The sequence below is a fragment of the Littorina saxatilis genome, linkage group LG2 (genome assembly GCF_037325665.1).
Source record: "Littorina saxatilis isolate snail1 linkage group LG2, US_GU_Lsax_2.0, whole genome shotgun sequence".
NCBI lineage: Eukaryota > Metazoa > Mollusca > Gastropoda > Littorinimorpha > Littorinidae > Littorina > Littorina saxatilis.
This window is the reverse complement of record NC_090246.1, coordinates 76,024,216-76,047,746: the sequence shown is the minus strand read 5'-3', so window position 1 is coordinate 76,047,746 and position 23,531 is coordinate 76,024,216. Positions and strand designations below refer to the sequence as shown.

General features: G+C 42.4%; 1 protein-coding gene across 3 annotated transcripts in view; it reads left to right on the top strand.

Annotated features, from left to right (window-relative positions):
• The window catches only part of LOC138959738 (SUN domain-containing protein 2-like), a 40,815-nt gene that overhangs the window by 1,847 nt on the left and 15,437 nt on the right, over nt 1-23,531 (top strand). For 2 of the 3 annotated variants that reach the window (XM_070331344.1, XM_070331343.1), the window contains exons 2-13: nt 2,430-2,534; nt 5,176-5,208; nt 11,973-12,370; nt 12,634-12,985; nt 13,469-13,605; nt 15,166-15,192; nt 16,486-16,623; nt 17,407-17,566; nt 20,687-20,754; nt 21,038-21,129; nt 22,653-22,841; nt 23,347-23,433. In XM_070331344.1, coding sequence (XP_070187445.1) covers nt 12,022-12,370; nt 12,634-12,985; nt 13,469-13,605; nt 15,166-15,192; nt 16,486-16,623; nt 17,407-17,566; nt 20,687-20,754; nt 21,038-21,129; nt 22,653-22,841; nt 23,347-23,433 — 1,599 coding nt within the window. In that variant the 5' untranslated portion in view covers nt 2,430-2,534; nt 5,176-5,208; nt 11,973-12,021. Of the gene's footprint in view, nt 1-2,429; nt 2,535-3,583; nt 3,605-5,175; nt 5,209-11,972; nt 12,371-12,633; nt 12,986-13,468; nt 13,606-15,165; nt 15,193-16,485; nt 16,624-17,406; nt 17,567-20,686; nt 20,755-21,037; nt 21,130-22,652; nt 22,842-23,346; nt 23,434-23,531 lie in introns of all 3 variants that reach the window. The other variant, XM_070331342.1, reaches the window with a different exon arrangement.

Sequence of the window (23,531 nt, the reverse complement as noted above, 5' to 3'; positions counted from 1 at the left end):
AGTACAGAGCCAAATTTATGCAATGAATCAGTCCTCCGCGCGAGCCGATACAGAAAATAAACGAGCGCTTGAAGCTAAAAGAGTACACTGCGTATGAATGTGACCTACATACAAGCGGGGTTTGATTGTTTGAATTTGAAGTGTTTTGAAACCAGCGATTCGGGACTAAATAGTCGTCCTAGTACTCGCCCCTCGTATTTGGGTGATTGAACCGCTTTGCAAAGCCTTTGGCCATCGAAGTGTGAACAGTAGCTAGCGTAGTCAAGGGCCGTCTTGTTAATGTTTCTTTAAATTAATAATTAAATATAGTTATGAACGAAATATTTTAGTGGAGTTTACATGGCATTTGACTTTGAGTATGAGCAATTTCTGCTGGGATTGAACACAAAAACTTCATTAAATTTTAAAACAACTAGTGTGTATGCACATTTTATGTTATTAAGTTTTAAATGTCTGTGAAGGTGAGTGTGAGCTATGATCAGATATCTGTGAGAATGGTGTGTGCATGAATCATGTAATAATAATACAATATTATGAACCAGCAAAACTAGAATTCGGTAAATTCAGTACACCTGTCACAGAGTAATGAGCACAGTGGTGCACAGTAATGAGCACAGTGGAAAGGCAGTTTGTGGCACAGACAGGGTCATGGCTGAGTGACTCAGTGAGATTGAGAGCCATTGTGAAAAGTGCCATGATTGATCCAGACAAGGAGACTGAAAGGCCAGCACACCTGCATACATGTGCATGTGATTAGTAGCTCGATCTGTGTATCCCTCCATGCTCCTCCGGACTGGGACAGGAAGAAAGTTCCACCTTTCCCAGTTAGTTTTAGCTTCAGTTGGCTCTTTGACTTTGGCCATATGGCCACATGTTGTAATTTGCCAGGAACACAGTCACTCCAAACAGTTACTTAGAAATTGTGCAAGACGGAATTAGTATACTTTATAGAAAGTCATTTGTTTGTTTTGCAACAGTAGAATATATTATTATGCAGATCTGTTACACAATACATTTGACTGTTGCAAGTAAATGATCTAGCTGCCAGATCAGTGGAGAATAAAGTATTAAAGTAACTTCAGTAAGCTGTGGTATTGAAGTGAATGATGAATAAAGAAGTTCACATCTTATTATAAAACCTCTCTGCTGTTCAGTTTGAATAAAGCCACTCTTGTTACTTTGAATGCAACATAAAGAAATAAATTCACAGTACAACACCACCCATCCGCGATCCCTGCTAAGACCCCCTATTTTCAGACCTCCCACTACTGTATTGGGGGTCATAGTTTCCAGTTTTCCTGTTCATGACATCCATACAAACTAAAAATACCTCCATTTTCAAAATCCCTGTGTTATAATTTAGCACACTGCTTTTCTCGCTCCGTCTCTGTCACTGTCTCTCTCAAGTCTGTAATTGTCTCTTTGTCTTGATCTCTCTCTCTCTCTCTCTCTCTCTCTCTCTCTCTCTCTCTCTCTCTCTCTCTCTCTCTCTCTCTCTGAGTCTCTCTCTCTCTCTCTCTCTCTCTCTCTCTCTCTCTCTCTCTCTCTCTCTCTCTCTCTCTCTCTCTTGTTTTTGACTCACATGCGAAGCAAAAGTGAGTCTATGTACTCACCCGAGTCGTCCGTCCGTCCGGAAAACTTTAACGTTGGATATTTCTTGGACACTATTCAGTCTATCAGTACCAAATTTGGCAAGATGGTGTATGATGACAAGGCCCCAAAAAACATACATAGCATCTTGACCTTGCTTCAAGGTCAAGGTCGCAGGGGCCATAAATGTTGCCTAAAAAACAGCTATTTTTCACATTTTTCCCATTTTCTCTGAAGTTTTTGAGATTCAATACCTCACCTATATATGATATATAGGGCAAAGTAAGCCCCATCTTTTGATACCAGTTTGGTTTACCTTGCTTCAAGGTCAAGGTCACAGGAGCTCTTCAAAGTTGGATTGTATACATATTTTGAAGTGACCTTGACCCTGAACTATGGAAGATAACTGTTTCAAACTTAAAAATTATGTGGGGCACATGTTATGCTTTCATCATGAGACACATTTGGTCACATATGATCAAGGTCAAGGTCACTTTGACCCTTATGAAATGTGACCAAAATAAGGTAGTGAACCACTAAAAGTGACCATATCTCATGGTAGAAAGAGCCAATAAGCACCATTGTACTTCCTATGTCTTGAATTAACAGCTTTGTGTTGCATGACCTTGGATGACCTTGACCTTTGGTCAAGGTCACATGTATTTTGGTAGGAAAAATGTGTAAAGCATGTGAGTCGTATGGGCTTTGCCCTTCTTGTTCTATTTTAAGGGTGGGGGAGGAATTAAGGGGGTCTGTAGTATTTATTTCAAGTCATAACTCTGAGCGTTATTTTTCCTTTCTATCTTACAGTAACAGAAGTTGTGGTATTGTGATTTCAGATCAGTGACGACACAGCATAGTGAGCGCAGCACGTCCCGTCGCTTGTTCAATAGCACCCTTAACTCGTCGTATGAAGAGTATTCCAAGGACGAGAGTTTTGATGTGTAAGTAATCCTGTTGAAGTTTATAAAAAAAGTATTTGTTTATTGTTACTTTCATGTCTTCCTTGTAATTTCTAATGCATAGTTTCCTGTGAAGACAACAAGTTATCACTGGTGTTTTTGGTTGATTGCATGGGTGTTTTTGTTTTTACTTAATCAGATGGTGATGCAAAGAACACTAAAAAAAAATGCCAGGTAACAGAGGTAGAAGTTTTATCAGTGTGTCTGAGTTTATAGGATTATATTTAGATTGAGGTAAATGACTATATCATTGTATGTTTTCAGTACAGTGTATGTTTTATGTGTCTCTATGTGTTTTAAGTTTAACACTTGGCAAGGAGGGCACAAGCACCAGTCAATTGAGCTATACTTAAGTAAATTTGAAACTGAAGGACATTGCTTATAAGTTAAAAGTTAAAGTCTGTTAAAATCATATAAACTGATGTACACCTTTTGTCTTGACCGGCACGGTTGGCCTAGTGGTAAGGCGTCCGCCCCATGATCGGGAGGTCGTGGGTTCGAACCCCGGCCGGGTCATACCTAAGACTTTAAAATTGGCAATCTAGTGGCTGCTCCGCCTGGCGTCTGGCATTATGGGGTTAGTGCTAGGACTGGTTGGTCCGGTGTCAGAATAATGTGACTGGGTGAGACATGATGAAGCCTGTGCTGCGACTTTTGTCTTGTGTGTGGCGCACGTTATATGTCAAAGCAGCACCGCCCTGATATGGCCCTTCATGGTCGGCTGGGCGTTAAGCAAACAAACAAACAAACAAATCGTATAAACCAACTCATGTCCAACATAGGCACTTAGACCTGACCCCTTACATTTGACTTTTGTCTGATTTAGTGATTATCTTTGTGCGGACCAGACATGATCGTCAGGAATGGCTGTGTCTAATCTCTCTGTCAATAAGTGTTATAAATGTGTACATGATTTTGAAATAATTTTTCAACTTGTAGTTTCTTTATCCATATGCACCCTCATGCTTGTACACAACAGGACAGCAAGATGCTGATTGCGGACATTTTTACAACAGACGTTTTCCTTTCAGATTATGCGCCAGTACTGCTAAGTAGGTTATTTTTTCTTGGTTTATTTTTTACTTCTACTAACTTTGATTTCAATTGTGTGAAACTTGATTTTTTATGACTTTTCAACAACAAAATTTTTTTTATTGAATCTGCATTACAGTACATGTTTTTTACCTTTCCGAAACATTACTGTGGTTATCCCATTTGTGTTTTCTACTTAGTATTTTATTTTGCTTTCATTCTCAGGTCCAGTACTCCCTGTATAAATTTCACCTTAACAAAGCCATTCTTTTTACTCCAATTAACTGACTCATATTTGAACCCTATACATGTGTACTTTTCAACTTTAATGTGTGCCTGTTGCAGCCTGTATAACAATTATAATCAGGTTTCTGTCGCTGATTCCTATGTTTTCCTCCACAGCTCCTATTTATGCCTATATCTTTTTTCCTGATAAAACATTCACAAACTATGTGCCGTGTAAATTACAGTGCTAAACTGAATGTTGCATTTGACATGGTATGCACACGTGTGGATTTATCAGAGTTACAGAGTGACTGTGGATCTGTCAAGAAAAGCCTTGTTAGGTTTGGATTATAAAATGAAGAGGCTCAGTTCAGGCTCCAAGTCCAGGATCAGAAGATGACAGGTTATAACTATAAGACTTATAAAGCACTCATCATCTCTATGTTGACAATTTACAAACTGCAATAAGACATTCAATAGTTATTTCATTTAACTTAGGCAACATTTTGTGTTTTTCCTTGATTTTGAAATTTTTGAGAAAGGATTAGTTGCTACTTTTTAGATTTGCTTAAAATAACAACTGGCTTGTAGTTCTACATGTAGTGCTGTAATTTCTGGAGGGAAGTTGTTTTCTGAATTCTGTACATAAAGATAAGTAGAAGTAGAACTATAATTTGTCTTATTCATAGAATCATACTCAGGATTTTAGTTCCTAGCATTGTTAAGTAATTTTTCCATTAATAATATTTATACAATAACACTTAATCGTACAATGTGTTAAACTGTGTTCTGTTGTTTTTGTTGGGGGTGGAATAGGTGTGTTACTAATCTATAGTAGCTAGTGTGAATTAAATTTTTTGAAAGCACTTAACACATGTGACCAGTGTAGGTTACGCTTGATAGTGATACACTTCAGAAACACATACATGTATACATAAGCATACATTTGTTGCCATTCATTTGTGTCCCTCAGCTTAGTGATGTTGACATTTCAGAACATTTTATTGTGGTTAACTTTAATCAAACTTAGTGTGTACTAATAAATGTAGTGCTCTGGTCATGGTACCCAAGTTTTAGCCAGTAACAACCTGTTATCAATAGTTGACACTTATACTCACAGAACTTCTTCCAGACTGTCTTTGACTTTGTTACTAAATATTTATATTTTCCTGTCTGGAAATGGAATGCACAAGTTATTTACCTAACTTTTAGACCTGTACCTGCAAGAATAGCCTGGCTGTTTTTTTATTATTTTGTATCATGTTTCTTTGCTTTCAGGGGTTTTGTTATCAAAAAGTAATGTGCCCAGTGATGTTTTCTCACAAGAATGTGTTTGTGGTGATATGTTCTATTCCTGTCTTTTCAGGTTACCCAAAACTGATTATACATACGCCAAATCGTAAGTTTCCTGTTGTCCATGTTAACACATAATTATTTAAATGCACATTAAATAACATATTCTTACTCCGAATCACATTAGCATTGAGTCACCTGAGATGCTTATCACTGAAAAACGCTTACCCGGCTAAAAATTTTAAAGGGAAGCAACCCCATCACCAAAACGAAAGTGAAAGTAGCTTGGTAATGGGCCAGCACACTGGGAGTTACCTCCCATACGGGTGTGTGCCACGTCACTTCCTCTAGGAACACGTGCCTATTCTCATACGTCTTTTTCACCTCGGAGAGGACGGTTCACTTTTTGACGCTCTGTGGCTGACCTTGTGTGTTTGAGTGACACCCGCCGGCCACGTTACCCAGCTTTTCTGCTCGCCTTGCCTTCAGTTTGGTGAGCTCGTTCCCGTTTGTTGTTGGTTGTTTGCGCTGTTTTCGTTACTGTACGTTGTCCGTTTTTTGCGGACTTGTGTGTCAGTGACTTGCGTGTTTCGCCATTTTGTTGTGTGAGTTAGTTAGCTAGCTCGTATGACTTTGCTCGTAGCTCTGCGTGCCCCTTTCTGTGTTGGGCAAGTGTAGCTATAGTATTTTGTTGACGCGAAAGTGTGTGTGTTTACTGCGTTTTCAGTCGTTTAGACTTACGTTTCAGTAAAAAAAAAAATTTCGCGTTGCCACGTGTTGTTGACCGGCGTGTCAGTGACTTGCGTGTTTCGCCATTTTGTTGTGTGAGTTAGTTTTCTGGCTCGTGTGACTTTGTTTGTAGCTCTACGTGCCTCTGTTTTTGTGGGGCAAGTTTAGCTATCGTATTTTGTCGACGCGAAAGAGTGTGTGTTTACTGTGTTTTCAGTCGTTTAGACTTACGTGTCAGTAAATTTTTTCGCGTTGCCACGTGTTGTTGACTTGTGTGTCAGTTACTTGCGTGTTTCGCCATTTTGTTGTGTGAGTTAGTTTACTAGCTCGTGTGACTTTGTTTGTAGCTCTACGTGCCTCTGTTTTTGTTAGGCAAGTGTAGCTATCGTAATTTGTTGACGCGAAAGTGTGTGTTTTTACTGAGTTTTCAGTCGTTTAGACTTACGTTCAGTAAAATGTTTTCGTGTTGTTTACATGGATTTGACAGCATGTCTGATTCAGGCAAGCGCTGTGGCAAGTCGGACCCCAAGGGGAAATTTAAGCCTTAGGCTTCTTCTTAAGCAGTTTTACTTGTACAGACCAAGAACGTAGCACTTTGTTGTCTGTACCTATTTCGGCGCCTTGCGCTGTTACTACTTCTGCTATCTTTTGCGGCGCCTAGCGCTACTGTTACGTCTGCTCCGGTTCTCTACTACGGAGACTTCGTCCTCGTTGTTAGCACCTGTGCAGGGTGCGTTGGTTCCTTTCTGTTTTAGACACTGGTTCCGGAAATCCGCAGCTTGGTGCAGGCAGAGTTCCAGCGTTCCGTCGCCAGTTGTTTGGCGTTTCCGGCATCTGGCAGTGACGTCCGGGCGTTGGCTTCCGGGTCTTTGCCTTCCATTTCCGGTTTGGAGCAGCGTCCTCCCTCTTCAGCTGCGGCTGGTAAGCAGAGCTGGTCCGATAGCCCTCGTGAGGCGCCTGGACGTTCTCTCTCGGGAGACAGCTCTTTCGCTTCGGGTCACGACCGATACCATGCTGATCTTTCATTTCCGGCGATAACCTACGAGGCCCCGGATTTGATCGAACAGCGGCGGCAGTCGGTTTCGGCTGCCGCATTTCCGGCACTTGCCGGAAGTGATGATCCGTCCGCTCCGGCACGCTACGGCGGTCGCGGCAGGATGGAGTATTCACTGACTTCCGGTCCTTCCGGATCGCGAAGTCAACCAGTGCAGCCTTCGTTTCCGCATTGCGCGGTTCCGTCGGCTACACTACCGGCTCTCGCCGGAAGTGATGATCCGTCCACGCAGGCACGCTACGGCGGCTGCGGCAGGATGGAGTATTCACTGACTTCCGGTCCTTCCGGATCACGAAGTCAACCAGTGCAGCCTTCACTTCCGCATTGCGCGGTTTCCGACGGCTACACTTCCGGTTTCGGCCGGACACGCTGCTTCCTCTTCTGGTGCTTCCTTCCGGATACCAGTGGGTGGATTCCAGCGTACGCCTTCTGGCCTGTTAGTGCCTAGGCTTGAGCAGGCATCACTCCACTCTGATGGGGGAGTGACGTCAGCTCATCCAGCTCCGGTTTTTACGGATAGTCGTTCTGCCTACCCTTTACCTTCACAAGGTTCTGGGCTGCAGGATGATGTTCGTGCACAGGCATTTCCGGTTTCCGGTTTGCCAGGGCATGCTTCTGCTTCCGGAACTGGTGTTTTTGGTTTCAGTGCAGCCTTCGCTTCCGCATTGCGCGGTTCTGTCGGCTGCACTACCGGCACTCGCCGGAGGTGATGATCCGTCCACGCAGGCACGCTACGGCGGCTGCGGCAGTATGGAGTTTTCACTGACTTCCGGTCCTTCCGGATCACGAAGTCAACCAGTGCAGCCTTCAATTCCGCATTGCGCGGTTTCGTCGACTACACTTCCGGTTTCGGCCGGACACGCTGCTTCCTCTTCTGGTGCTTCCTTCCGGATATCAGAGGGTGGATTCCAGCGTACGCCTTCCGGCCATTTAGTGCCTAGGCTTGAGCAGGCATCACTCCACTCGGATGGGGGAGTGACGTCAGCTCATCCAGCTCCGGTTTTTACGGATGGTCGTCCTGCCTACCCTTACCTTCACAAGGTTCTGGGTTGCAGGATAATGTTCGTGCACAGGCATTCCGGTTTCCGGTTTGCCAGGGCATGCTTCTGCTTCCGGAACTGGTGGTTTTGGTCATGGTTCCATGTGTGACTATTCTGATGCTCCATCAGTGGTCAACGAGGAGTCTCGGGGCGTGTTTCCGTCGAAGCTCAAGTCTGTTCTTGACATCGCGGCGGAAGTAGCGTCTCGTTTTTTCCCCGAAGGGGTGGTGGCTGCGGACTCTTCCGCTCCGTTCGATCCTTCGGCCATGGCGGACTTCCGGCCGGCACAGGAAGATGTTTCTTCCTTCCGGTTCGCCGAGTCTCCGTCAGTGGCTTACCAACTTTCGCATTCGCTGGTTCGTCCAGCACATGCGGGGAGTGGTATTCGGCCAGTGCCTGTTCCGTTACTGCTTCCTTTTGGTCCAGTTCCGGAATCAGCTCAGCAGTGGGTGGCGTCGGCTTCTCAAGCCTCTTCCTTCGTGCCTACGGGCAATAGGAAGCTTAGCTTGCCCACTCAGAGCCAGAGCTGGCTGGCGTCTTTTGCACTCCCTAGGGCTACCCTTCCGGTTCCCCGGGAATTGCTGCCTCTTCTGGCTAAACCGATCAAGCTTGATCTGGTTCTGCCGGTTTCTGAGGCTTCCCTCCTCTCTGCTGAGGAGGTTGGACGTCGGCAGATCGAACTGTCCTCCGTTGCGGAGACTCTTGTTCGGACTCTGTATCGGGCATTGATCGATTCGCTGGTTCCTTTCACTCTCAGTGAAGAACAAAATGCGGACGATGTATCTGCGCTTTTTACCGCATTGGCCAAGGTCAATGAGGAACATTTGCGTCTTTCCTCTCTACAGTACACCCAAGCGGTCCTCTGTAGGAGGGATCTCTTCCTCTCGCAGTCCCAGTTCACTGAGATGGCTACTAGGGAGACCTTGAGAGTCTCCCCGGTCTCAGAGGAATCTCGCTTCTGTTCTCTGGCAATGGATGCCAGACAGAAGGAGATTCAGTCGAACAAGGACAGTCAGTTCCTCGACTTCACTCTGCAGGGGGTGAAACAGTCTAAGCCTTCTAAGCAAAAGCAGGCTCAGACATTGTCGAACCTCAAGCCAGCTCAGAAGCGGCAGGCTCTGCCGGTCGCTCGTGGCAGGAAGAAGAGGACGGCATCGGGGAGGGGGTGTGGCAGCTCTGGGAGTAAGCCACACCCCCAATGAAGCGCTCCCGATCTCACCCCCCTCCCGCCTTCCACCTTGGTGATGGCGGGAGGCCCCTCCCGTGCGCTTTCTCGTTGGATGTCGGTAGTAGACAGCCAATGGATTGTGGGAGTGGTGAGATCGGGCTTCCGCCTGCTCTGGCGGGAGGAAAAGGCGCCTCTTACCCGAGTGCCACCGCGGTTCAAGCCCATCTTCTCGCAGGAAGCATGTTCCGTCTTGCAGTCGGAAATTGCCTCCCTGGAGCAGAAGGGCGCGGTGGAGAGAGTTCGGGTCCATAGCTCCCTGGGATTTTAGGGCGTCTTTTCGCCGTTCCCAAAGCGTCAGGAGGACGGCGTCCCGTGTTGGATTTATCTCTCCTCAACACTTTCTTGAGTGAGATAAAAGACAAGATGGAGACGCCAGCCTCGGTCCGAGACTCTCTCCGCCCAGGAGACTGGGTGACCTCGATCGATCTCACGGACGCATACTTTCATTCTTATGCATCCGGCCGACCGGAAATGGCTTTGTTTCCGGTGGGGAGATCAGATCTACCAGTTTCGCGCACTCCCTTTCGGGCTGTCCCTCGCACCATGGATTTTCACCATGGTGGTGAGACAGGTCTGTGCACTGGTGAGGTCCTAGGGTATCCGCCTGCGGGTTTATCTGGACGACTGATTCATCATGAACCAGTCCCAGAGCGGCTGTTCGCAAGATACCCTGATGGTTCTTCGAGAATCCAACTTGTTGGGGTTCTCGATCAACCAGGGAAAGTCGGAGCTGACCCCGTCACAGACATTCACTTATCTGGGGATGTCTTTCGACACGGTCGCGTGGACTGTCCAGCCTTCTCAGAGAAGGGTGCACAAGCTCTAAGCTCAGATTTGCTCCACTTTGCCTCTCCTGATGGTTTCCATCCGTCTGGACTTGGTGGCTCGCTCGCATAGAGCGTCCACCTCGTCAGTTTATGCTTCCCACTGGAAGGCATGGACTGCCTGGTGTTCAGCTACAGGGGTGAGTTCGGTGGCTCCGCGCTCTATTCAGGTCGCCAACCGCCTCTCTTTCATGTCTTCGCAGGGCGCCTCAGGCTCCTCGTTGAGGGTCCGGCGCTTCGCTATCTCGGCGACTCTTAAGCAGATCGGTCGGTCTGTTCGAGTCGGGGGCGTTATAGCTGCAGTCATTAAAAGGGCTGCTCTTAAGGAAGCGAAAGCTCGTTTGCCCGCTCCCAAGTGGGACTTGTTTTTAATCCTGGAATTCCTACGTTCTGCGGATTTTGAGCCTTTGAGCGAGGCCATTCTGTTCAATGTCACTCGCAAAGCGCTGGTTCTTCTTTTGTTGGCAACGGCCCGACGGGGTAGCGAGGTCCACGCCCTGTCGGGTCAGCCTGGAGATATCTCCTTTTAGTCGGACGGTTCCGCATCTTTGCGTTTCCGGCCCGATTTCCTGGCCAAGAATCAGTCTCTGGGGCAGGCCTCTCCGCTGGTTAGAGTCAAGGCTCTGATCAGCGCGTTGGCCCGGGATGACCTTGATTCGGTCAATTGCCCTGTGAGGGCTCTTCGTCTGTACTTAGCCCGGACTCAGCCGTTTCGGTCTAGTTCTCAGAAGTTGCTGTTTATCTCGCCCTTTTCTAGGCGCGAGTAAGATTTGTCGAAGGTATCGTTGGCCCGGTGGGTGTCCTCGCTCATTAAGCAAGCTTATGAGTGGAGTCGCACAAAGAGGGGGGGGGGGGTCATGCCCTCCTTGCCACTTGACTCGGCCCGAGCCCATGAAATGAGGGTGTGGGCATCCTCTCTGGCAGTACTGCGCTCCAGATGTCTAGAGGAGGTGCTGACAATTGCGTTTTGGCGTTCTGAAGATGTTTTCATAAACTTTTATCTTCGGGACGTCTCGGCTCTTCGACAGGATGGCTCCAGAGGCCTTCCAGCTCTCATAGCAGCAGGTCAGTTCCTGTCCAGAACTTGATGGTGAGTTTTGATTCATTTTTAGCCCACCGCCTTGTTGATGTTATCTGCTAATGTGATTCGGAGTAAGAATATGTTATTTAATGGAAAATTTCCTAGATAAATTTTCATTTAATTAATATACTTACCCGAATCACATACTGTATTCCCTCCCACCTGCCCCGCGTATGGTTTTAAGATTTTTAAAGCCGTATGAGAATAGGCACGTGTTCCTAGAGGAAGTGACGTGGCACACACCCGTATGGGAGGTAACTCCCAGTGTGCTGGCCCATTACCAAGCTACTTTCACTTTCGTTTTGGTGATGGGGTTGCTTCCCTTTAAAATTTTTAGCCGGGTAAGCGTTTTTCAGTGATAAGCATCTCAGGTGACTCAATGCTAATGTGATTCGGGTAAGTATATTAATTAAATGAAAATTTATCTAGGAAATTTTCCATAAAATGATAAATTAAAATTTTTGCATCGTTGCACTTTTGCCAAAGAGAACTGTTTACTGTATTTCTAGTTCTACTGGTCCTTTATGTATTTGGACTGCATGTTTTTGTTTGGGATTTTTCTAATATTTATTTCATTGCTGCTTCATAATTGTATGGACAGTTAGAAGTGTTTGCCTAGGGTTGTGGAATTCATGTTCAGCTATTGAATTTTAATACAAGATAGAGAGCTTCTGCATTAGGAGTGTTTTGAAATGTTATTGTGTTTGTGTGTGGCATTTTTTTTTTACCTGGAAGTACATGTACCTATACTAGATCCACCCTTTGAAGATGGTTAAAGACATACATGTCAGAAAGTATACTGAAAGGGTGATTTAGAAACAGAACACAATACATGTAACTATAATTGAATACCTCAAGAATGCCTCTCCGATGATGGACTTATTCCTATTTAATTTATTCATTTACTTGTACAGGGGGAGCTACAGCCCAAGGCATCTGAGAAAAAATTGGGTCAACCCAAACATGTCTCGTCACCGCCTTCGGGGAATGGTCACTCCACCAGTCAGCATGCTTGACGATTCGGATTCGGACTCTGACATGAGTCTGAACGAACAAGTAACCTATGAACGCTCTGTGGATTCCGGACAGCGCAATGAAGCTGTAAACTCGATCAGCCACGCGCAGTCAAACAGAAGTGTTAGTGTAGAGAACCGTGCTAGCTCCTTTAGTCTGTACGAAGCGGATCAGCTGGATTTTGATTCTGATGGCGCCAACTTAGACGGCGGAGAGCCTATGTCGAGTGAGGGTGCGCGCATGAGCAACAAAGAGCTTGCTGAGGAGGAGAACTTGCGTATACAGCAGTCAGGGCAAGGTTGGTTGTTCTCGTCTCTGGACAGAGTGTGTCAGCTGCATCTCATTGGCATGTAGTTAATTGTTTTGTGCATATTTCAGGGGGCTTTTGATAAACCTGTGTGAAGGAGGTTGGTGTGTGTGTGTACTGCTTGTGAATCTAAAATCTGAATACTTACATAAGAGGTCTTTTGATGAATTCATGCGACAGCGGTTCATAATGTGTCTGTGTGTGATGGTCTTGTGTTCAACATTTACATACTTTTTACCATCCCTTTGTGACAGGAATGGATTACAGACACTACTATGAAGGGATGACCCTGCGGTCAGGAAGTCATTTGAAAGGGGTCAAGCGTTTTCTGGACTCTAAAGATCCCAGTCGCCGCAAAACCACATCAGTCATAAACCACATGTCAGCAGACTCAACCAGCAATGCCCTAGACATTCTCTCAGCAGATGCAGTTACTGGTGGGTATGCACAGCGTCGGCGAAGTGACAACGCAGGTTACGGTCGAGGCCCAGGATACGGACCAGAGTACACCACCACCACAACAACCACAGTTACTAAGACTGTAATGGGGATAGATGAAGACGAGCTCAACACCAACAACAGTGCTCGCCCGAGACGTACCTCCAGGTTAGTAGTAATAGTAGCTAGTATGCAATCAAGAGAATTTAAACAATGATATATATTGTGTGTGTGTGTGTGTGATTACACAAATCTAAAACTGTTTGAAGAATACAAATGGTAAGAAAATATTTGTAAGGAAAAGATTAGGGCTGGTTTACATTTGATCAGAGTAACAGGTAAGCACAAACACTGTTCTGGGCTTTTCATGTTTTATTCCTTGGAGCCATTACTGATAGTAATGACAAATACAAAACTGTCGTGATTCATCAGTTTGTGAGTGCTTCACCTGACAGTTTCTTTTCTTTTAGAATAAATGAAAAAAGTTCTTTTTGATTAAAATTCTGTTGTTGTGGTGCTAGTGTGTAAGTGTGTGACTGTTCTGATGTGTGTTTGGTTTCTTGCTGAAGGAAAGTTTTGCAGTTTAAGTTCATTTTATGATGGTTTTTGAAATCATAAGTTTTTGTGACTTTTTTCCCTGGAACTTATCAGATCTCCAGCAAAAAAGAAAGCAGCTCGAGGCAGATCTTACGAATATGATGATTATGACTACAAATATGACAAAGAGCATAAACGAAGATCAGATGAGCGCCAGAAGGAGAAGCATCATCGAGTGAATCATATGTATGGTGAGAAGCATTTCTTCATTTCTCTTGTGGAGACAGAAACTATACCTCATGGCATGTCTCTTGATGTCCAAAATGAAAATAGCAGTCAACAACTTTCTGAATGTATGAAATTATAACTAGGAGTAGGAGGCATGAACATGACTGTGCTACTCAGTAAGTAAGAGTCTATGACATTTCTCTTTAAGTCAATTGAGCTAGAGTAGCAGATACATTTCTGATTCACTGATATTACTTACGGTGTAAGTGAGTCATATAAGCAGTTGCTTTGCTTATTGGCTTACGTAAGTGTAGCCTATGCGATGCTAACTTTTGTCTGTCTGTGCGTGCGTGCGTGCATATGTATGTTTGTATGAATGTATGTCTGTGGTAGAAACTTTAACATTTGACTGAACACCGAAATACTAATTTTACCTGGTTATTATTTACTAGATGAATGCCCGCTTCGCCGGGTACGGCTTCGCCGGGAAGAAGTCGAGCCGAAGGAAGGGAGATAAACACACAAAACACTGGAGAAGATAAGGAAGAGTAATACCCGGCTTCACCGGGACAGTGACCTTCTAAAAATAGTATAACGGGAATATGGAATGAGCGTTGTCGACAGTGACCTTCTAAAAATAGAAACGGGAATATGGATTGACGCCACACGAAGGAAGGGAGATAAACGCAAAACACTGGAGAAGATAAGGAAGAGTTAGTGGGAATTGATCTGGGAAGATGAACAGAAAAACCAAAATCGGTTCAGCGCTGCGCGCTGAGAGCACGTGTTGAAATATCTCATCGACCAGGTTGTGTCCGGGGTGTACCTGAATATGGGCACCAAATTTGAAACAGATCCACCAAGAACCTTGGGCGTGCATCGCGAACACACACACACACACACACACACACACACACACACACACACACACACACACACACAGACACAAGTCGTATATATATATATAGAAACAACAGCTTCAAAATCAAAGTATTGAAGCAATGATCAACATTTCGTCGGCACGTATGTAGTTAAAGTGTGTATCCAAAGAAAATGAGTGACTGGTTTGTGTCTGTGTGGTATGTAGACCAGGTCAGGGGTCAAGGTTAGGTCAGATCGCGTGAAGGATTGTGGTATAGATACAGTTATCACCGAGCTGCAGTTCGCCGATTCGGAGAAGACGATTTTACATTGTTCGGTTTCGTAGCTCCAGAAAAATAGATAAAGACGATACCAAAGGAGATTTCCTACAGGTTAATCTGCACAGCGTGTTTCCAGTGTCTGCGCGAGGAAGCGCAGCGCTGTCGAAAGCGCAGTGTCGATCTGGCCATCTCAGGCAGTCGTGTCCCCGTAAGTAGGCTACAGACAGACAGATCTAGATCAAGTGTCTCGCACTCTTGCACTGTGTCACCTATGCTTACTGTGTGTGTGTATGTGTGACGGAGTGATTGAGTTTGTGTTACTGTTTGTTGATTTCTTACGTGAGCCTTGAAGGCTTCGCCTCTTGATTTTACAAAGCTGTGTTGGAAGATTAAAAAACTGAACAGCATTTAATGATCCTCGTTTTCCTTTCTGTGTTTCAGGATTGGACGAGACAGATGATTTCTCAGGTGAGGAAACAAGGCTCCAGTTCTTATATGTTTGGCACAACAATTGAGAGTAATCAAATAATAACAGGTTGAAAAGAGCTGATGCGATGAACAGTAATGTTAGAGCTTCATGTAATGGACACTTTTTGTAATCATTTATTAGATTCACATGAACACCCTTGCTTTAAGGCAGCTTTAAGTGGTCACTTCACCCCATCCGTGACTGTGAAACCTCTTCTACTTTCAAAAAGACCCTTAAAACCCACCTTTTCAAGTCTGCTTACAATACCTTTCTTTCTTTTCTTTCTTTCTTTATTTGGTGTTTAACGTCGTTTTCAACCACGAAGGTTATATCGCGACGGGGAAAGGGGGGAGATGGGATAGAGCCACTTGTCAATTGTTTCTTGTTCACAAAAGCACTAATCAAAAATTTGCTCCAGGGGCTTGCAACGAAGTACAATATATTACCTTACTGGGAGAAGCTTACAATACCTAAAGCACACGCCTGCCGGCCTCATGATATGATTATATCTGCTAGCATTTTAAATAAACTCACTAGTTAAATATTGTTTATTGGGTAGTCTCACATATTTAACACTGTATATATACGTGTTGTTTGTAAAATATGTTTTAAACGCTTACTTAATTCTTTTTATGTATTTGAATATTTGTTGAATTTACTGTGGGTGTGGGTGTGTGTGTGTGTGTGTGTGTGTGTGTGTGTGTGTGTGAGTGCACGTGTGTGTGTGCGTGCGTGTATGTGTGTGTGTGTGTGTGTATGTGCGCTTGTGTGAGATTGGGTGTGTGTCAAAATGTGTTGTGCAATATAAATAAAGAGAATAATAATAAAAAATATGGCATGAAAATCTTTTTAAATTTGTTGTGAACAATTACAGCTTTGTATTCCATGTTTATTATTTTTTATGAAGTAATTATAGTAAAATAGTCTTATGTTTCTTATTTGTTTGACCCTCTTAGGATTATGGAGTTTTATGCACTGCCTTTTATAGTTAACTGAACTTTTGTTTGAAATAGCCCATTGCAGTTGGTGTAGGCCTTAAGCTTGTTTAAATCGCTTGTCCAGTGTTTAATTTAATTCTCTGTTTTTGTTTGGGCTCAAATGTTTAGTGTTCTTGGTGTGTCTTGCTAAGCTAAGTTCTATTTAATCAGAGTATGTTTGCGTGTGCTTATACTTAGTGATATTGTGCTTTTAGTTATGCGCTATAGAAATCTCCTTAATAATAATAATAATAACTTTGCTTGTGCATCAGTTTTACAGGTTGTAATAGAAGTGATTTTGTTTGTATCTTTCAGACTCTGATTCTTATTCCTACACTACTTCCCGGTATGCATCAAAACCACGCCACGGAACATCGGACAAGTATGGAAGTCAAAGCAGCTTCATGACAAAAGCGTTCATGTTTGTCACCACAGTTGTAACTACCATTGTAGGTAAGCTGCCTTCTTCTGGTTTCAAGTGGTCAGGGAAAGGGGCCTAACTTAGAAACCCAGTGTGGTAAGACTGCATTTCAAATGGCAAGAAACATACTTGCATGGGTAAATGGATAATAATCATACAAATCAAATGTTTTCAAGTCTTGTTTTCTCCCCCCCCCCAAAAAAAACACACACACACATACATAAAACACACACACACAAAACACGCACGCACACGCACACACACACACGCACACACAAAACAAAACAAAACAAAAACAAGGTCAAACTAAAAGTGGGTAAAGTTCGTTACTTGAAAGTTATTAAAACACACTCACACACAGACATAAAACACACGCACACACACACACAACAAAACACAAAACAAAATAAAACAAAAACAAGGTCAAACTAAAAGTGGGTAAAGTTTGCAGGTTTACTGATTTACTGAGTATGCAGGAGAACCCATACGATTTTGGAGGCGTGTGAAGCATGTTTGAATCATGGATATTCAAATGCTGTGTGGAGTACGCTCATGTTTCTAAAAAATACACCAAGATTGTTTGAGAATACTCCTAGTACTGCAAAACAGGGGTTCCCAGGTCTGTTGAAAGCTTGATAAGTGTTGCAGGTACTGCATCAGAAATAACCTTTCTGCATCCTAAAACTCAGAAACAGACGAACACACACACACAAGCAGGAAAAAAATGAAGGAAACGAAATAAGGAGGACATGTAACAGCCTTCATGAATTCACGTTGAGGTAAATTTGCATTAATTTTGAAAATTCATTTTTCAGAGTCCATATCCTATCTCATACTGCCAGTGGGCAAGCCAGTGTGGAAAGGTATAGTCGACCCTTTGCTAGACTACGGTTCCAGAGTCTTAGAGTGGCTGTGGGAGAAATCCACCACTATCGCCAAGCTTTTCATTCTCATGGACACATGGATGCTCAGCAGGTAAGCTGCTCAGAGAGTCTTTCTTTTTGTGGGGTACTGTTTCGGATCTAGTAGAGATATGGGTGCGTCTCAGAATCTCGTCCTCTGTTTGTGACATTATCACCAAAAGTAAAATCTTCCCAGAAAACGTTGATAATACTATTTACACACTTCTCAGGGTGTACCTTTTCAGTTTAAACAAGAAAAAATATAACATTGCCATTAGTTTGCCATATATTGAGCATTATTTGGACCATGTGTGCAAAATCACCCGTGTAACATGGAAACAATAAAAGACAAAAAAACTGCATTTATAAGGCTGAAAACGACTTTTATTCAGTTATTATTGTTGAATCACAAGCCATTATAGAGTTCAATATGAAATGACTACATGCAAACAACAAAATAATGTTTTTTTCAAAGTTCCATGCATTCGTCAAAATTTCAATACAAAAATGAAAATTAATTAATGATATCCTGATCAGAACATGTTGATACATGGCATTCATTCAGTCTTATTGACATTTAACCTTCACAATAGCATATATACAAAGATTTGTTGCTCTAAGACAAAATGTTAGAAAGTTATCCCAAAAGAATGCAAAATGGTCACCGATGTAACATGGAAACATCACTTTTGTAACAAAGAAACGGTTATGCTTTTTCCCACAAACTTTACTAAATGAAGCTGATTTTGCAACCAGATTCTTCTTAGGTAAAATGCCAAACACTAAAACAGGAACAGAAAGAAAAAAAGCTGGACAAAATCAAGCAAACTTTGCCCCAAAAAAGAGAAACATTAATGAAAAGTTCATCACCGACGTAACTCGGAAACGAACAACCAGACATGTATTATAAGGTTTGACATGAAGAATGCAAATGTTCAAAAGTGGTTCATTCAATTGTTAAGACAATAAACCAAAGGCATTGGTTACATATAGAACAGTTGCCACTTGCAGTTAGTTAATTTATTTTAAAAGAAATAATGCCCCCTGGCATTGAAGGTGGGGTCACGAATCATGGTTGCATCAGATGTAGGGACTAAGGAAATATCATCGATCCCTGGAAAGCAATAGTAGTTCCCCTCCGGTTTCCTTCGAAGGAACGTTACCACCAGTTCATCAGGTCGAATCTCTTGCACCTGAAACATGCAAGTACCTGCGATTTCAACTAATGATTGATGCAATATGTGTACTAGTTTCACTAACATGAATTTGTTTAATGTCTATCAAGATTTTGATGCATCCACATTCACTGGCTAAAAACAAAATAAAGTAATTATTTTGTTCAGACTTACCATTCCATTGAACATACAACTTTTACAATTAAAGAAAACATTGACACTTACCGTTCCTTTAAATGGATTTCGGAAATTTAATTTTGATCATAATTTTTTATATTTTTAATTTTCAGAGCTTGTTTTTAATCCAAATATAACATATTTATATGTTTTTGGAATCAGGAAATGATGTAAAATAAGATGAACGTAAATGAATTTGGATCGTTTTATATAAATAATTTTTTTTTAATAATTTTCAGATTTTTAATGGCCAAAGTCATTAATTAATTTTTAAGCCACCAAGCTGAAATGCAATACCGAAGTCCGGCCTTCGTCGAAGATTGCTTTACACAAATTTCAATCAATTTAATTGAAAAATGAGGGTGTGACAGTGCCGCCTCAACTTTTACAAAAAGCCGGATATGACGTCATCAAAAGTATTTGTCGAAAAAAAGAAAAAAACGTCCGGGGATATCATACCCAGGAACTCTCATGTCAAATTTCATAAAGATCGGTCAAGTAGTTTAGTCTGAATCGCTCTACACACACACACGCACAGACAGACAGACACACACACACACACATACACCACGACCCTCGTTTCGATTCCCCCTCTATGTTAAAACATTTAGTCAAGTTTTGACTAGGTGAAATCGAAAGAAAAACTATTATTAACAAATGTTTAGCCTAATTTTTCACTTCATAGAATATCATAGCAGCAAAAACTCACCTTTTCTCAAGAACCTTGGGTGTTGATCACTGTCGTAACAAAATCACAGACTTCGGAAACATTCTCGAAATCTTTCTTCGCTGCTGGAAGCTGAACTATTTCTCTCTGTAACTGCGCATGCGTAGTCACCCGCACCTCTAAGTCACTACGCGCAAAATAGTTCTAATCTTTCTTCAAAACTCTGAACATTATTTGCAAAACCGTTCACCATCGTAACTGAATTTTGAAGAAGCATGTCATATTGCGCAACTTTCAACTTAGTTTGCAGATGCAATTTTGAGAAAATAATACTTAAATAACATTTAACTTAGCGAGTTTCTATGCCCTTTCATGTCAAGATCGTGTTGAAGATGAATATGCAAATTCTAAAGTTCAAATTTAGGACTTGTTGCTGTTGCACGCGTGTGGAAACCTATGTTACGACAGTGATGGCAAACTTTCAAGCGATTAATTTCGTTTAAAAAAACAATTCTGTGGACAAAATAACATTTCAACTGTCAAGTACACTTAAACCAAACACACATAACAAAAATAGCAGTCCTTTGACATTCTAAACGATTCTTGTAGTGAGGTACAAAACTAGTTGATGGTTCATGTCACAGATCAGACCTCCATTTTTCACGCATTTAATCATTTCTTTCGCAAAACAACCTTCATAATAATCATGCAAAATACTCAGTTTTGTTTGTACTATTTCTTTATTCATTTTACTTCTCAAAAATACCAATATCATGATTTACAATTCAGTATGTTTCAATTGTGGGCTAATTTGATTATGGCACACACAAAAGGTTCAGTTTCTGAGACGCACCCATATACGATTGTGCTTCATTCTTGATTTAGCTCCCTGTTTTTTTTTTTAATATATATAGATTGAGTGTGTTAATTAAAACAATTCAGTTCGCCATCTGTGTTGACCAAATGGGGAGCCTTTCTTAAAACTGTGATCTGATTGAAGAATTAACTGAAAGTCCTCACCTGAGTTGTTTTTAGAAAGGGATGTATGTTGATCATGTCGCACATTTTTAGACAGAATTATTTATTGGCGTTTGTACTCATAGTGCATTGAATTGCACAGCAAGATCAGATTTGTTTGACTGACATTGAATGTTGTATAAATTGTTAATTTCAGAAACACACGTCGAGGTTGCTGCCTCTGTCTTCCCTTGCTGATGTTCTTTCCGCTGTGTTTTGTGTATGGTAAGAACTCTATAAATTGGTTGGAGAATATTTTAGTAGGACGTTTTCTAAGATGTAAACAATGTAAATGTTCTTCATTCATAAAAAAACCAAGATATTTTTAGATCAATGTAAGAGAATATCTTGTTCAACATGCCTGGTGCTTTGAAACTTCGTATACCCCCAAGAGAGAAAGTTGAGTAAAAGGAAGATGAATGAAAGAAAACGCCCTTCTCTGTAGCAGAAGTAACTGACATCATTGGTGACTGTAGAGGATTCAGGGAATATATTTGCAATGTTGCAGGTCACTATGTGACAGAAATGTTGTCCATGGGAACTTCATCCATCTTTGGCTTCTCTCCACCCTTCTTGTCACCCAAGACCGTCATCCGTCAGGTACTGTGTCCCATTTTTCATGTGGGAGTATGTTTCATTGAAACAAGAATGTGACACACACACACCACCACCCCCCCCCCCCTCTCCCCCCCCCCCCCCCCCCCCCCCCCTCCTTATAACTATGTTTTATTACACACACCTGTTCGCGAGTATATAAAATGGTGCTAAGATTGAGACTGGAATTCTGTTCTTCTTTATCTCCCTTCCGCCTTTAGTTTCCCTCCCCACTGAAAACTTGCTATTTGTGACTGCAAACCCCCCACCACATACCCCATACATCTCTATTTACCACTCTCTTTACCCATCCCCCTCCACTCGCCCTGCCCTTTTACACCTTCAGAACAAAAAGAATGTCCCCTTTATGTCTGCCTTTTAAGGTTTATTATGATATTCCTAATAACATGCAATAGGTCATGTCTTCTCTTTGAAAACAACAGATCTCCTTTGCAGAACAACATGGCTACTTGAATAAAATACCCACTCACCTCCAGAGACCACCCCTACCCCAATATGGCTAAATGGTGTGCAATAGTTTTAGGGAGTCAAGAGTGCCTTGGCTCTTGTCTTGTTTTGCATGTGTGGGCTTAATTTATCTTTTTTACATTTCAAGTTTTGACTAAATGTTTTAACATAGATGGAGAATCGAGACGAGGGTAGTGGTGTGTGTGTGTGTATGTGTAGAGCAATTCAGAGAAAACTACTGGACCGATCTTCATGAAATTTCACGTGAGAGTCTGTGGGTATGATATCCCCAGACGTTTTTTTCATTTTTTCGATAAATGTCTTTGATGACGTCATATCCGGCTTTTTGTGAAAGTTTAGGCAGCACTGTCATGCCCTCATTTTTTAACCAAATTAGTTAAAAGTTTGGTCAAGTAATCTTCGACGAAGCCCGGACTTTGGTATTGCATTTCAGCTTGGAGGCTTAAAAACTAGTTAAGTAGTTTGCTCATTAAAGTTGTCATTAAAATAAAATTTTCACTGACAGATTTAAAAATGATAGCATTGTATTCGTCAATTTCTCCTGAATTCATAAATATATACATATGTCATGTTTACTCTAAAAATGGGCTCAGAATTACAGAAAATAGGTTGAGTAGGCATAAGTACTACGTTTCCATGGCATGCGGAGACGAGCGTGACCCGTCTCAGTCTTTGGGTGTGGTTAGTCGAGACTATCTGAAATATAGTCTCGGCGACGACTGTTTGTTGGTGTTAATCTGTTACTTTGATGCCGACAGCTTGACTAAATGTTGTTATTTCGCTTCACGCGACTTGTTTTCTTCTATCTCTGTCGTTATCTGCTTCTCTTTCTCTCTTTGTGACTTTCTGGGTAGGTGTGTGTGTGTGTGTCTCTCTCTCTCTCTCTCTCTCTCTCTCTCTCTCTCTCTCTCTCTCTCTCTCTCTCTCTCTCTCTCTCTCTCTCTCTCTCTCTCTCTCTCTCTCTCTCTCTCTCTCTCACCAAGAAAAAAGATGCCTGTGACTGCACCAGTCTTACTTTATTTATCTGAACTGATGTGCAGGGCGACACAGTGACCAGCATCAACTTGCAGTACGAGGTGAAACAGATCTTGAAGCAGCTTCAATCGGAAAAGCGCGACTGGTTGTCCAAAATGGAGATCGAGACACTGGTGCAAGGCATGCTAAAACCAGAGCTAGAGTCCCTGAGGGTCAACTTACTCAGCGTGGCAAAAGATGGAAACCATGAGAAGGTTTGTTGATGTTTATTTTACAGGTGGTAAAATTCAGTTTGTATGGTGGAATAATGAAAAATTTGTCATGCAAAACAATATTCCTTTATACCCTGAAAGCATGTGATCAAAAAGTTGAACATGTCTCAATTTCCCAACTGGTAGCAGATTTTTTTGCTTGATCCTACTACTGACTAGCAGCGGATTTCATAGCTTTCAACAACATGTTGTGCTAAAACCAGGAGCAATGGTAGTAGGCTTCCCTCCTGAGGTGACTGCCCTTTCCTCGCGGAAGAATAATGTGTAATTATTCTAACCCACTTATAGCTCAACCTGCCAAGGTAGATGGCCAAGCGTAAATGCTTGAAGGTGATTCGGCCCGTTTCAAGGGTTCAGTTTGACTCGGCTTAAGATCAGTTATGTCAAGGCCTTGGACTGTGTTGATTTTCCTTTGTTTAAGAAGTATGGATATATTCTGTTAACCTGCTCTTCTGGAATGTTGACATGTAATTGTTTTCATTTTCAGGCGTCACTGAAGGTAGACCAGAACGATGCTAAACATCGACTGGCACAGCTGGAGCAGCAGTTGGCAGCCCTGCAGGCCAAGGCTAACGTATGTTAAGATGACAACTGCTTCCACTTTTTTTCAATGCTTTTGCTTATTATTTATCCAGAAATATTGCTGATATGTGTAGGACTGTGAATCCTCTG